The 15,027-nt window shown below is 46.7% G+C and overlaps 1 protein-coding gene across 1 annotated transcript in view; it reads right to left on the minus strand.

Moving 5' to 3' along the window:
• Positions 1–202: 202 nt before the first annotated feature.
• Positions 203–15,027, minus strand: part of LOC143282711 (uncharacterized) — a 25,392-nt gene continuing 10,567 nt past the window's right edge. Inside the window, exons 6-14 of the mRNA XM_076588422.1 lie at positions 13,205–13,369; positions 11,551–11,699; positions 8,859–8,949; positions 7,854–8,020; positions 5,507–5,576; positions 3,483–3,659; positions 2,127–2,143; positions 1,265–1,367; positions 203–351 (exon numbers count right to left, since the gene is read on the minus strand). Coding sequence (XP_076444537.1) covers positions 1,275–1,367; positions 2,127–2,143; positions 3,483–3,659; positions 5,507–5,576; positions 7,854–8,020; positions 8,859–8,949; positions 11,551–11,699; positions 13,205–13,369 — 929 coding nt within the window. The 3' untranslated portion in view covers positions 203–351; positions 1,265–1,274. The remainder of the gene's footprint in view (positions 352–1,264; positions 1,368–2,126; positions 2,144–3,482; positions 3,660–5,506; positions 5,577–7,853; positions 8,021–8,858; positions 8,950–11,550; positions 11,700–13,204; positions 13,370–15,027) is intronic.

A 15,027-nucleotide genomic window follows, 5' to 3' on the forward strand; every position in this document is an offset into this window, starting at 1 on the left:
TCAAATCAAAACATTTTATTTACTTTCATTTTTCGGACTGCCAATAAATGACGACACTGAGTATGGGGAAAGGCCACAGTGAATCAAACCTCAGGCCAGTGTACGTACACAATGAACAGTCAAGATGAACATGTTGGAAAAGGGCAAAGTGAGATACATGAACTCTCAAGTCTTTTTCATAGCAACAATCAGGGTTGTTTGGTTTTGTTGTTGTTTTTTTGTTTTGTTTTTTTCATCTGCAGGACAGCCACTATAGAAGAAACACTGGAAATTTTCGTCAAAAGATGTCAATGCACATGTTGGGTGTTGACACTTTGAATGGTCCAGTCTCCTTCAGCATGGCACAGGTATCTGTTGACAAACAGTTGAAATAAGAGCAAACAATTGAAGACTTCTAAGAAAGGTTTTTGTGGGGGGGTTTTGTGGGGTTTTTTGTGTGTGTTCTTGTGTGTGTGTGTGTGTGTGCGTGTGTGTGCTCGTGGGGGGTTTTGCATGCTTTCCAGTCATGGTGAAGACTTGACACTTAACAAACAGCAGGCAGTGGAATGGTGGCCGAGTGGTATAGCATCTGCCTTGGAAGTGAGAAAACCTGAGCACCACATGGGATCAGATCTCTACACTCGCCAGTATTTTTTTTTATTATTTTTTTTTATTCCTCTCCACTAGACCTTGAGTGGTAGGTTGGATGTCAGCTGAGTGAGTTGTGAGCTGGATGCTAGTCATATATATGCAAGTAACATATACAGTAAACTGCAATACATTAAAAAGGCAAGGTGATGCAAGGTGCAAGTAACATACATGGAATATTTTACAATACAATGCAATACAATCAAATGCGGTGTGATACAATTTAATGCAAGTAAGAAACATGTTACAATCACTTTATCACAGGTCTACAGCAGCCCTTGTCTGATAAGCCAACATTTGGTAACAAGGTGTTTCAATTGTGCAGCATGCTACTGTTTTGGTACATCTGTTTCAGGAGAGTACCTGTGTTTTACATACACAGAATGCCATTGCTTTTTGGGTGAATGAGTGAGTTTGTGTGTGTGTGTGTGTGTGTGTGTGTGTGCAAACTTAGTATGTGTTGGGTATGTGTGTGCTTGCATGCGTGCATGCATGTGTGTGTATGTACGTGTGTGTATGTATAAACTGATGCATTGCATGGGTTAGTGTGGTGTGGTTTATATATGTGTGTGTGTGTGTGTGTGTGTGTGTGTATGTTCGTGCATGTGCTTTCTCCCCGCCAGGTTGATGAACATACCTTCAGCCCCTTAGGCGGGGAACACACAGATTGGGACAGGGGGACAGTGCACTGAGTCACAGGCTAGCTGTCCCGTATAACAGATCTGACCCTCTGGACATGACTGCAAACATATACGCAGACACACAATCAGTAACACAAACACGCACAGCAGTACAATTAGCTCTCTCTCACGCGCACACACACACAGGTACACACACACGACCACACGTGCATGCACACATACATGTGCTGTCACGCACACATGCATGCACACATACACACATACATGTGCGTGCGCACACATGCACTCAAGACACACATACAAATGGAAGAAGACTGTGTGGATGTATCGTAGTTAGATTTCGTGCGCGCATGCATACGTGTGTGTGTGTGTGTGTGTGTGTGTGTGTGTGTGTGTGTGTGTGTGTGTGTGTGTGTGTGTGTGTGTGTGTCACGGTGTGTGTGTGTGTGTGTGTGTGTGTGTGTGTGTGTTGTTGTTGTTGTTGTTGTGTGTGTGTGTGTGTGAAAGAGAGTACATGTCAGGAAATCGTGTATGTGTATGAATGGGCTGTAAGGATTGTATGTTGACGTCACATAAACCCTAGTGCCTCAGAAGGCATACAAGTTATGAATTTGTAAACAGAACCACACGAAAGGGAACCTTCGTTTTTTTACAAACTAAATTACAAGATGAAATACAAGAGTAACCCTAACATTGTCCTAAAAACACAAAACTTCGCTGTACAGATGTGAGACAGAACAACAACAGAAGCCAGGTGGCTATATTTCATCTGTTATGTACACACAATGAGCAAGCAAACATTAGCTCCAACATTCGCCACACCACTCTTCAGCTGATACAGAAAGGAAAGCGACTTACCGGATAACAAATGGGAACTGAAACAGAACATCAAAACATTTGCTTTAAATAAAATGATATTTTGAACTCAAACGGTGATATGTGATTAACTGAACCATGTTTTCTCAAGTGTCCGAAGAAATAAAGACTGTAGTGTAACTTGAGAAAGAGGAACATAATTATGCCGGTTCGGCTTCCAAGGTAATCACAATCACCCTTCCCAAAACCCGTTTAGGAACTAAGATACTTACCATGCAGCAGGTTTTGAAAAGAAAGGCAAGATAGATACACAAGCAAACCTCTCTCTCTCTCTCTCTCTCTCTCTCTCTCTCTATCTATCTATCTATCTATCTGTGTGTGTGTGTGTGTGTGTGTGTGTGTGTGTGTGTGTGTGTGTGTTTATATACTAGTACAGACGACAACAAAGAGAAAATCTGAATCATATGCATACTGTATTGTATGGTATTGTATCACGTATTTTTTCTTGTCACTTCCGAATTCATTCTGTGTTAAATGATGAATTTCAGTTAAACATTTCAAGAGGTGTCAATGCGTGCGGACTGATCCATACGTGCTACACCACATCTGCTGAAGAAGAAGAAGACGATGAGTGGGACTGCACAAAAGTGATGCGCTCTCCCTTGGGAGAGTGGCCCGCAATTTCACAAAAAGAATTCCGTCGTAACAAAAAGGAACACAATTCAATAGACTACAAAACCATATGATACACGACTAGCATGTGCATCATGTTGCGTGAGCACACACACACACACACACACACACACACACACACACACACACACACACACGAACACTGACACACATGCACACACATACACACACAGAGATGACACACACATACACACATGCACACACACAGACACACACACTGACACACATGCACTACACACACAGCCACACACACACACACACACACACACACACACACACACACCGACACACACACACACACACACACACCGACACACACACACACACACACAAAGGCAGACAGACGGACCCCCGCCCTCCCCCCTCAGTGCCCCCACAGACACACAGACAGACAGACAGACAGATACACACACACACACACACAGACACGCACGCACACATGCACGCTGGCATGCGCACATATGCACACACAGAGATGACACAGACATAGACACATGCACACACACTGACACACATGCACACACACTTACACAGACAGACAGATAGACAGACGGACACCTACCCCCCGCCCCCACGCCGACCCCTCCCCCTCCCCACAGACACACACACAGATACAAACATACACACACATACACAGATCTAGTCAGACAGACAGACACACAGACACACACACACACACACACACACACACACACACTAACTTACCCGTGGTGTTCTGACAACACACAGAGTCAGAAGCAGAAGACACGCAGTCGTAGCCCTCAGGGCAGTTCACTGCGTCTGCACCGTCTCCACAGTCAGCCACAGTCACTTCCCCTCCCGACTTGAGCAAGAGGGGAAATCCCTTGGTACACTCGGCGACAGGGGCTTCTGTCGGCTGTCCTGTTGGTTGTTCACCCATTGGAACACAACAGTATTTGTGCCAGTTGCCAGTTTGTGGATTTGAGGGAGAGAGAGAGAGAGAGAGAGAGAGAGACAAGACAAGACATGACAAAATTCTTTATTTCGAGGACAGTAGATAAGCACTGGTGTGCTTTTTTTTTTTTTTTTTTTTTAACATCCAGTCCTTGCCCCTGAACAGAGTCTACACTACACAATACTAAATAATATCAAAGCATGGTGTTACTGTAGAAATACATAACACATAACAGAGGAGAGAAAACACACACAAACACACACACACACACACACACACACTACACACACTCACACACACACACACACACACACACACACACACACACACACACACACACCGTAACACACACAAACACGAGAGAGAGAGAGACAGACAGACAGACAGACAGAGACAGAGAGACACAGAGAGAGACGGAGAGAGACAGACAGACTGAGAGAGAGACAGACAGACAGAGAGAGAATGTCCTCTGCACATGCAGGTATATGTGTGAATACATCTGAATGCTTGAGTGCTAAGAAAAAATATTTAAAAGTAACACTCAATTAAAAACAAAACAAAAACACAACACACATTGACAAAACCAAAAACAAAACAAAAACCATAAAAAACAACAACAAACAAAGCCATAACAATTTGCTCATGGATATATTACCTAATTTTTTTTTATGTCTACAGAACATCATTTCAGCGTGAAGAACATATGCACACGTGTGCACAAACTCACATACACACACTGACAATGGCATGTATGCACACCTCCCTCTCCCCACACTTCACAGAGAAATCATACGGCAATACTCCCACTTCCCCATTCCTTCTAAAAGGTGACAGCACACACACACACACACACACACACACACACACACACACACACACACACACACACTCAGGCACACACACGCATTGGCACGCACCGGCCCACGCACACACACACACACACACACACACACACACACACATGCACACTGAGGCACACACACGCATTAGCACGCACCGGCACACACACACACACACACACACACACTGACCCACACACTGAGGCACACACACACACACACACACACACACACACACACACTGATGCACACACACACATTGGTACACACTGCCCCCCGGGCCCCACAACCCCCCCTCCCCACACACAGAGACACAGACACAGACACACACCACCACCCCCTCCCCACACACAGAGACACAGACACACACTGGCACGTACTGGCAATTTCAGGGCTGAATATTCGTCAGATAAAGCAGTCAAAAAGAAACCAATATAATGTCAAAAAACGTGTGTGATGTCAGAGGCTGAGCGTTGTCATGGCAATGATGTCAATATCCGGGGCCTGGATGGAATCCGGGCACTCTGGTTACCTTAATTTGTACGATAGTTGTTTGGGTGTGTCCCACACTACAGTATTTAAAAAAAAAAAAAAAAAATATATATATATATATATATATAAAGGAAGAAAAAAGGAAAGTCGTATTTCAGCATCCTGAATTACTGCATCCATTTTACCGGCAATTTTTGTGCATGAATACAACGATATTACCATTAGTAGATGTGACCCATTTTCAGTGGTTTCCGACATTTATTTTGTACTCTATTTTCCTCAAATTTGATGCGGATACGGTCACCACACAAACTAACGTGCCACCAACTTGCTTTTTCCGCTTTACGTCCCACAAACCACGGAGATGTAACCAGTATATGCAGTAATTTAGGATGCTAGTTCACCCTAACTGAATCCGCCAAACGGAACTATTTCCAATGACACCAATAACAAATTCTGTGTCGCAAGTTTTGTCCTCTGACCTGCAAAGCATTCTGGCGTCACGTTCTGGTTCTCATACACTTCCCGGCATATGTCGCTGTTGTTACACGTCTGAAACAGAAACAGCATCAACGTGCCTATGATGCTGAGAACATCGCTTGCTTGTCAGTGCTGCTTGATTATTCAGTCACACGAAATCATACAGATTTACAACCGACGTTCAACAGTTTGAACTGCCAGTATGATATAATCAGTTGTGTCCGACCATGACCAGCAGAACAGCAGAGGATGTGTGTGACTGCTGTCCCGACTATCTGAGCTGAAAGTTGTCCTGGCTGAATGACCCAAAGCAGAGGCGACCCACTTCTCAATCATTCCATGTATTGACCTAAACATTTGCACGCAGCTCTTTCGAGTCTGGCACTCTTTCCAAAATAGCCCCATTACTCACATGTATTTGTGGTTTGATATTTCTGGTCCCTCTAAATCAGTGCTGCGCACGAGTGCGAATGACTGGTGTTATGTGGAGTGATGGCCGTGAGGTAACGCGTCCGCTTCGAATGACGGCTCAGCCGCCGATATTTTCTCCCCCTCCACTAGACCTTGAGTGGTGGTCTGGACGCTAGTCATTAGGATGAGACGATAAACCGAGGTCCCGTGTGCAGCATGCACTTAGCGCACGTAAAAGAACCCACGGCAACAAAAGGATTGTTCCTGGCAAAATTCTGTAGAAAAATCCACTTCGATAGGAAAAGCAAATAAAACCGCACGCAGGAAAAAATACAAAAAAAAAAAATGGGTGGCGCTGTAGTGTAGCGACGTGCTCTCCCTGGGGAGAGCAGCCCGAATTTCACACAGAGAAATCTGTTGTGGTAAAAAGAAATACAAACACAAATACAAATAAGCGCTTTGCTTTGTCTCTGTATACAAGAGTCAGTGTTCAAGACTGGAGTTAGGGGGTGGGGGTGTGACAGGAGGGGTGCAGGGACATGTGATGCTACCATGATTATGGTCATGAGTTCACGGGGGGTGGGGGGTGTGTTCAGGGACAAATGATATGTTACCATTTATTCATCGGAGTTGGTGGGAGGGGGAGACAGGGATAGGGGGTATGGGGGGCGGGGGGGGGGGGGGGGGGGGGGGCAGGGACAGGTGATGTTATCATAATGGTCACAGGAGTTGAGGGGTGGAGGTGGGGGGGGGGGGGCAAGGATAGGTGGTGTTACAATATAGTCACAGGAGTTGGGGTGGGGGGCGGGGGGGGCGGGGGGGGGGGGGACAGGTGATGTTACCATGTGGTCACAAGAGTTGGGGGATGGGGGGGGGGGACAGGTGATGTTACCATGTAGTCACAAGAGTTGGGGGATGGGGCGGGGACAGGTGATGTTACCATGTAGTCACAGGAGTTGGGGAAGGGGGTGGGAGGGACAGGTGATGTTACCATGTAGTCACAGGAGTTGGGGTGGGGGCCGGGTGGGGACAGGTCATGTTACCATGTAGTCACAGGAGTTGGGGTGGGGGGCGGGTGGGGACAGGTCATGTTACCATGTAGTCACAGGAGTTGGGGTGGGGGGCGGGTGGGGACAGGTCATGTTACCATGTAGTCACAGGAGTTGGGGTGGGGGGCGGGTGGGGACAGGTGATGTTACCATGTAGTCACAGGAGATGGGGTGGGGGGGGACAGGTGATGTTACCATGTAGTCACAGGAGTTGGGGTGGGGGCCGGGTGGGGTGGGGGACAGGTCATGTTACCATGTAGTCACAGGAGTTGGGGTGGGGGGGGGGGGGACAGGTCATGTTACCATGTAGTCACAGGAGTTGAGGGATGGGGGGTGGGGGACAGGTCATGTTACCATGTAGTCACAGGAGTTGGGGTGGGGGGCGGGGTGGGGGACAGGTCATGTTACCATGTAGTCACAGGAGTTGGGGTGGGGCGGGTGGGGTGGGGGACAGGTCATGTTACCATGTAGTCACAGGAGTTGGGGAGGGGGGTGGGGTGGGGGACAGGTCATGTTACCATGTAGTCACAGGAGTTGGGGAGGGGGGTGGGGTGGGGGACAGGTCATGTTACCATGTAGTCACAGGAGTTGGGGAGGGGGGTGGGGTGGGGGACAGGTCATGTTACCATGTAGTCACAGGAGTTGGGGAGGGGGGTGGGGTGGGGGACAGGTCATGTTACCATGTAGTCACAGGAGTTGGGGTGGGGGGGCGGGTGGGGGACAGGTCATGTTACCATGTAGTCACAGGAGTTGGGGTGGGGGGTGGGGGGTGGGGTCAGGTCATGTTACCATGTAGTCACAGGAGTTGGGGGTGGGGGTGGGGGGTGGGGTCAGGTCATGTTACCATGTAGTCACAGGAGTTGGGGGGGGGGGGGACAGGTCATGTTACCATGTAGTCACAGGAGTTGGGGGGCTCAGCGGGGGTGCAGGTGGTCGCCCCACAGGAGGTGGGGCAGCACTTGTCGTCCCCCTCACACATGTGGTCCAGGGTGCACTGCTCTGTACACATGTTCTCACTGTCAGGGCCTGGCGTGGGGCACTGCCCTTCCTTGTTCCCTGCCACCACAAACACGCTGGAGAAGTAGTAGTTGTAGTATCAGTAGTAGTAGTCGTAGTAGTCGTAGTAGTAGTGATCATAGTAGTAGGAGGAGGAGGAGGAGGACGAAGAGGAAGAATAGTGTGGTTTTTCAAGTCCATCTTCCTATGTGCGTGCGAGACATGGACCATGGTTCACTGAGGTAGTAGTAGTAGTTGTTGTTGTTGTTGTCGTTGTAGTGGTTGTAGTAGTAGTAGTAAGCGAAGGAGGAGGAGGAGAAGAAGGGATAGTAGTAGTAGTAGTTGTAGTAGAAAGAGGAGGTGGAGGAGAAGGGGTAGTATAAGTAGTAGTAGTGTGGTATATTCCATCTTTCTGTGTGTATGCGAAACATGGACCCCGGTTCACGGCGTGGGTAGTAGTAGTAGTAGTTGTTGTTGTTGTTGTTGTAAGAGGAGTAGGAGGAGAAGAAGGGATAGTAGTAGTAGTAGTAGTGTGGCATATTCCATCTTCCTGTGTGCATGCGAGACATGGACCTCAGTTCACGGCGTGGGTAGTAGTAGTAGTAGTAGTAGTTGTTGTTGTTGTTGTTGTAATAGCAGTAGTCGTTGTAGTAGCAGCAGGAGGAGTGTGGTACATTTCATCTTCCTGTGTGCATGCGGGCCATAGACCCACACGATAGTAGTAGTAGTAGTAGTAGTAGTAGTTGTTGTTGTTGTTGTCGTGTGTCTAACGGAAAGGTGGCCTGAATGCATATGCTCTGTGTGTGTGTGTGTGTGTGTGTGTGTGTGTGTGTGTGTGTGTGTGTGTGTGTGTGCGTGCGTGCGTGCGCGCGCGCGTGCAATAACATCTTCCTCTTACCTTTGAGCACGCACTGAGTCACGGGGGGACAGGGCGGCTCATCGCAGTCTGTGATCTCTCTGAGGACGCACACTTCTTCTTCCGTGCATTCCTGTCACAACACAGTGGGCTGCAATGTTTAGCGCCTGGCTTCAACTGACACTCCCACTCTTTGTGTGTGTGTGTGTTACGGGATAAGAACATCATTCTGTTTGACTGATGTCAGATGATAATCAACAGACCAGAACCACCAAAGCGAACAGAGAAACTCTTATATATATATATTTTTTTTTAAATAAATTTATTATGTATATATATATATACATATATATATATATATATATTAATAATGAAAAAGGATGTTAAGACGAAGTGGTCAGTGTTGACGAACCTATGACTGGGTGGCGGTTTGAAGCACACAAAAGGCATAGTATTGTTGGAATTTTTAGCGTCCAGCTGGGTCCTTGTCTAGCGTTGAGTGTGGTATGTGCTTATTCAAACGGGAACAAAAGGGACAACTTAACTGTGTGTCATCAGAGACGTGTTCCGTATTCGCAAGCACGCTTGCGCGCGAGAGAGAGCGAGTGTCGAGGGAGGGGAGGTCATACGCAACAAAACGACTGCGAGTTGAGAAACAGATTTTATGCTTTCTTCGCGGCAAAGTTCCTCTGAAGGCTACCTAGCCTTGACTCGCGAGAACCTAGCCACTCTTGCCGCCAGGTCAGTGGAAGAAAAACAGAAACGCGCCTCCCTAGCGTGTCTCGCGAGAACCTTGCTTAACTCTCTCCATACGAACGGCGAAAGAATCGACGTTAACAGCGTTTCACCCCAATTACCATCATCAAAATATTGCAAGAGGAAGGCTCTTATACTGAAGAGGTGAATGTTGACAAAGAATACCACAATTCTGACGACGGAAGCTAAAGGTTGGGTCATTCAGACACCCACCCACAGGACATCCGAGGGGTCTGTGTAGAGGAGAAGAGAGGACTGGCCGGACTGAGTGAGTTAACTAGTGTAATAAACGCAGCTCTGGACACAAAACATCTTTGAAAGTTTTGTTCACGGTTTTCCCGGCCCGTGCAGCACCAGTTGACGTTGGGGTTGTGGTTAGCAAGGCGGACTGACGACTGGGACTGAAAACTGTGGGTTCGAATCCCAATAGAGGTGGGAATATTTCCGAGTTCATGGCTGCGTCTCCTATCCAGAGTTGAGCGAGCTAAGTTAGGCTGAAATGCGAAGATTGGAACCACACGTTCAGTTAAGTGTCATCCACTTGACTGGGATGCGTCCCTTTGTGAGTGCTGCTCCGTCTAAGTATGTGGAGTGGTGGCCTAGAGGTAACGCGTCCGCCTAGGAAGCGAGAGAATCTGAGCGCGCTGGTTCGAATCACGGCGGGCTCAGCCGCCGATATTTTCTCCCCCTCCACTAGACCTTGAGTGGTGGTCTGGACGCTAGTCATTCGGATGAGACGATAAACTGAGGTCCCGTGTGCAGCATGCACTTAGCGCACGTAAAAGAAGCCACGGCAACAAAAGGGTTGTTCCTGGCAAAATTCTGTAGAAAAAAATCCACTTCTATAGGAAAAACAAATAAAACTGCACGCAGGAAAAAATACAAAAAATGGGTGGCCGCGCTCTAGTATAGCGACGCGCTCTCTCTGGGGGAGAGCAGCCCGAATTTCACACAGAGAAATCTGTTGTGATAAAAAGAAATACAAATAAATACAATAAATACAAATTCCTGTACAACACTTTAGGTGTTTGTATTATCACACGCACATTTTTTTTTCCCCGTCACAACCAGTTTCTGTCTGTGAAATTCAGGCTGCTTTCAGTCCACAGTGAGAGCACGTCGCCACAGGGCAGCGCCACTCCCCCCCCCCCCCCCCCCCCCCACCCCCACCCCCACCTCCCCTTTTTTTCTTATTTTTTTCCTGTTTGGATGTGTATTTGTTTTATTATCAAAGTAGATGTTTCAAAATAATTTTGCCAACTGAATGACTGACAACCCTTTTGTTGTCGTGGGTTCTTTTCTGTTGTCATTCGAATGAGACGAGGACTAGACACAACCGCCTGCTCCACCACATGCACACAAAATTTGGCATTGGACAGAGTGGAGAGTGCCCTTGTGGTGAGGGACCTATGACAACCGACCACATCCTTCAAGACTGTTGCGACGCATGCAGCATCCAGGAGGAAGCACTGGCCAACACCGACAGCAGTGGAAGCCAAACTGTACGGCATCCTGGATGGAGGAGCTGCGATGGACGGCAGCCTTCATCGAGGACACCGGGCTGCTCATCTCACGGAAGGCGAACGAGGAAGAAGAAGAAGAAGAAGAAGAAGAAGAAGAATGAGACGATAAACCGAGGTCCAGTGTGAAGCAAGCACTTCGCCTGCGCATGCAAAAGAACCCAACGCAACAACTGTTGAAAACTCTGCCTTGACAGTCAAACAAATACACTTGCGTCTAAACAGGGAGGAAAAAGAAAAAGAACAAAAAGTGGCGCTAAAATATGGCAATGCACTGCAAGAGCAGCCCGAATATCACACAGAGAAATCTGTCGTGATACCCCCCCCCCCCCCCAACCGCCCCCCCCCCCCCCCAAGAAAAACAAACAAACAAACAACACACACACACACACACACACACACACACACACACACACACACACACACTGCAGTACAATACTCAGTACAAGTTACGGCACCTCTTCACAAGATGGCATAGGGTCCATACATATCGTGCCACCGCAGGCAGTTTCACAGCACTTCTGACCGAACGGGCACGTTCGGTCGTTGATGCAAGTCAACGTGCATACGTCTGTGTCGTCCAGGTTTGGACAGTGCCCGGGCCTGTCTGTACACACATACAGAGTAAAGGGCACAGATAGACTGATCATTATCTTAGAGGAAAGGGCACAGACTGATCATTATCTTAGAGGAAAAGGCACAGATAGACTGATCATTATCTTAGAGGAAAGGACACAGACTGATCATTAGAGCAAAGGGCACAGATAGACTGATCATTATCTTAGAGGAAAAGGCACAGATAGACTGATCATTATCTTAGAGGAAAGGGCACAGATAGACTGATCATTATCTTAGAGGAAAGGGCACAGGTAGACTGATCATTATCTTAGAGGAAAGGGCACAGTTAGACTGATCATTATCTTAGAGGAAAGAGTACGGATAGACTGATCATTATCTTAGAGGAAAGGGCACAGATAGACTGATCATTATCTTAGAGGAAAGGGCACAGACTGATCATTAGAGGAAATGGCACAGATAGACTGATCATTATCTTAGAGGAAAGGGCACAGACTGATCATTATCTTAGAGGAAAGGGCACAGATAGACTGATCATTATCTTAGAGGAAAGGGCACAGATAGACTGATCATTATCTTAGAGCAAAGGGCACAGATAGACTGATCATCATGTCAGAAGAAAGGACACATACAGGCTGATTATCATCTCAGAGCCGGAAAGAATATAGATAGACTGATCATTATCTTAGAGGAAAGGACACAGACTGATCATTAGAGGAAATGGCACAGATTGATCATTATCTTAGAGGAAAGGGCACAGATAGACTGATCATTATCTTAGAGGAAAGGGCACAGATAGACTGATCATTATCTTAGAGGAAAGGGCACAGATAGACTGATCATTATCTTAGAGGAAAGGGCAGAGATAGACTGATTATTATCTCAAAAGAAAGGGCACACAGACTGATAATTATTTCAGGGGAAAGGGCACAGTTAGACTGATCATTATCTTAGAGCAAAGGGCACAGATAGACTGATCATCATGTCAGAAGAAAGGACACATACAGGCTGATTATCATCTCAGAGCCGGGAAGAATATAGATAGACTGATCATTATCAGATAGGAAAGAACACAGTTAGACTGATCATTATCTTAGAGGAAAGGGCACACCGGGTGGACAACATTATTTTAGAGGAAAGAACACAGATAAAACACACCATTATACAAGAAGAAAAACACTGACAGACTTAACAGTATTTTAGAGAAAAGACGACATATAGACTTAACAGCAACTTAGAGGGATGGCCACAGATAGGCAACACTGTTTCAGAGGAAAAAACACAGATGAACTTATCATTATACAAACGGAAAGAACACAGATAGACTTGACAGTATGTTAATGGAGGGGGCGCTGATAGACAACAGTATTTTAGAGGAAGCGACAGACAGACGGACACACACACACACACACACACACACACACACACACACACACACACACACACGCACGCACACACGCGCGCGCACACACACTCACACACACACACACACACACACACACACACACACACACACACACACACACACATTCTTACCTTTAACACAAGCTTGCGTGCAGTTTTCAGTCAACTCAAAGTTGTTCTCGTTGCCATGACAACCTCCATAGGTGAAGGGAGAGCACATGTCGTTCTCCGAATCGTAGTAGTACCTTGTCAGAGTATTGTTGCAGGGCCCAGGGTACTGCGGTAGCTGACACTTGTCTGCATCCACGACACGGGTGGTCACAATTATACGGCAAATCAAATCAAACCAAAAACACTTTATTAACTAATCCACGTGGAAATCAACTCTGTTGTGCAATCACGTAAAGGCTCGTTGTATACGTGAACACTGATCAGCATTTCTAGAATGACTCATGCGCAACATAGAAAAAAACTAGTTGTCGAATAACAATTCCCAATAGCTGACGATAGACTAAAACCGGCACATCCAACCCCCCTCTACACACACACACACACGCACACAGAGGCACACACACGTTAGGCCGGGTATTGCACAACAATATTCACAAATAAGAAACATCCAACAAGTGAATTGTATATATGTAACTAAAATAAAACGCACACGCACGCGCGCACGCACGCACGCACGCACACACACACACACACACACACACACACACACACACACACACACACACACACACACACACACACACACACACACACACACACGTTAAGGTATTGTAATGCGAAAACACCGTGCCACCACTGTGCGCAGCGCCACCAAGCGGGGCACTTCATATCGTGTTTGAAACTCAATGGCAATGACAATGAGTTTATTCCCATCAAATGACGGGCGCAATAGCCGAGTGGTTAAAGCGTTGGACTGTCAATCTGAGGTTCGAATCACGGTGACGGCGCCTAGTGGGTAAAGGGTGGAGATTTTTACGATCTCCCAGGTCAACATATGTGCAGACCTGCTAGTGCCTGAACCCCCTGCGTGTGTATATGCAAGCAGAAGATCAAATACGCACGTTAAAGATCCTGTAATCCATGCCAGCGTTCGGTGGGTTATGGAAACAAGAACATACCCAGCATGCACACCCCCGAAAACGGAGTATGGCTGCCTACATGGCGGGGTAAAAACGGGCATACACGTAAAAGCCCACTCGTGTGCATACGAGTGAACGCAGAAGAAGAAGAAAAGAATTCCCATCAAATCTTTCGAATCACAGAGAAAAAATGAAACGTGACAATAACAGGATGACCGGCCACAGAGGAACGGGAGGCTGTACATAAAGGGACAAAACCCTGGACAACTCATAGCGTAAATGTTGGGAGAGTTAGTTCCCCAGCCAACTGTGGGTCAGCAACGTGATGGCTGGCCGTTGAGTTTGACTGAATAGAACTCCTAAATGAACTCAGTGCCCTGCATCGGCTTTGGTGAAGTATTGGTGCGAGGGAGCAAGATTAAAGATTCAAGATTCAAGATGGTTTATTCAATCAAGGCCATAGCCCCATATGAACAGGGGGCAACAACAAAATTTTGTTTTGTATGTGTCATTGTAATTGTTAATGCAAACAGTGCAGCATATTCCATAACAAGCTCCAATAAAACTAGGATATAAGTGTCTCTCTTAAATGAAATGCTTTAGAGAGAAACAAAGCGAAACTACGTATGGTGTTTTCATCCACCGATGACATAAGTAAACACAGTCGAAACGTACAAGGATATACATAATATTTTTTAGGAATGAGCTGGATTCGTAGATCATTAAGGACAGGACATTTCAAAACAAAATGGACTTCATCCTCTCTGGATTCCCCGCACAAAGGACACATTAAACCAGAATGACAAATGGATTTATAACGAGGGAGCAAGCTAACAGGTAAACAACGACAACAACGCCTCAAAC

Source organism: Babylonia areolata, chromosome 6 (assembly GCF_041734735.1).
Source record: "Babylonia areolata isolate BAREFJ2019XMU chromosome 6, ASM4173473v1, whole genome shotgun sequence".
NCBI classification, from domain to species: domain Eukaryota; kingdom Metazoa; phylum Mollusca; class Gastropoda; order Neogastropoda; family Buccinidae; genus Babylonia; species Babylonia areolata.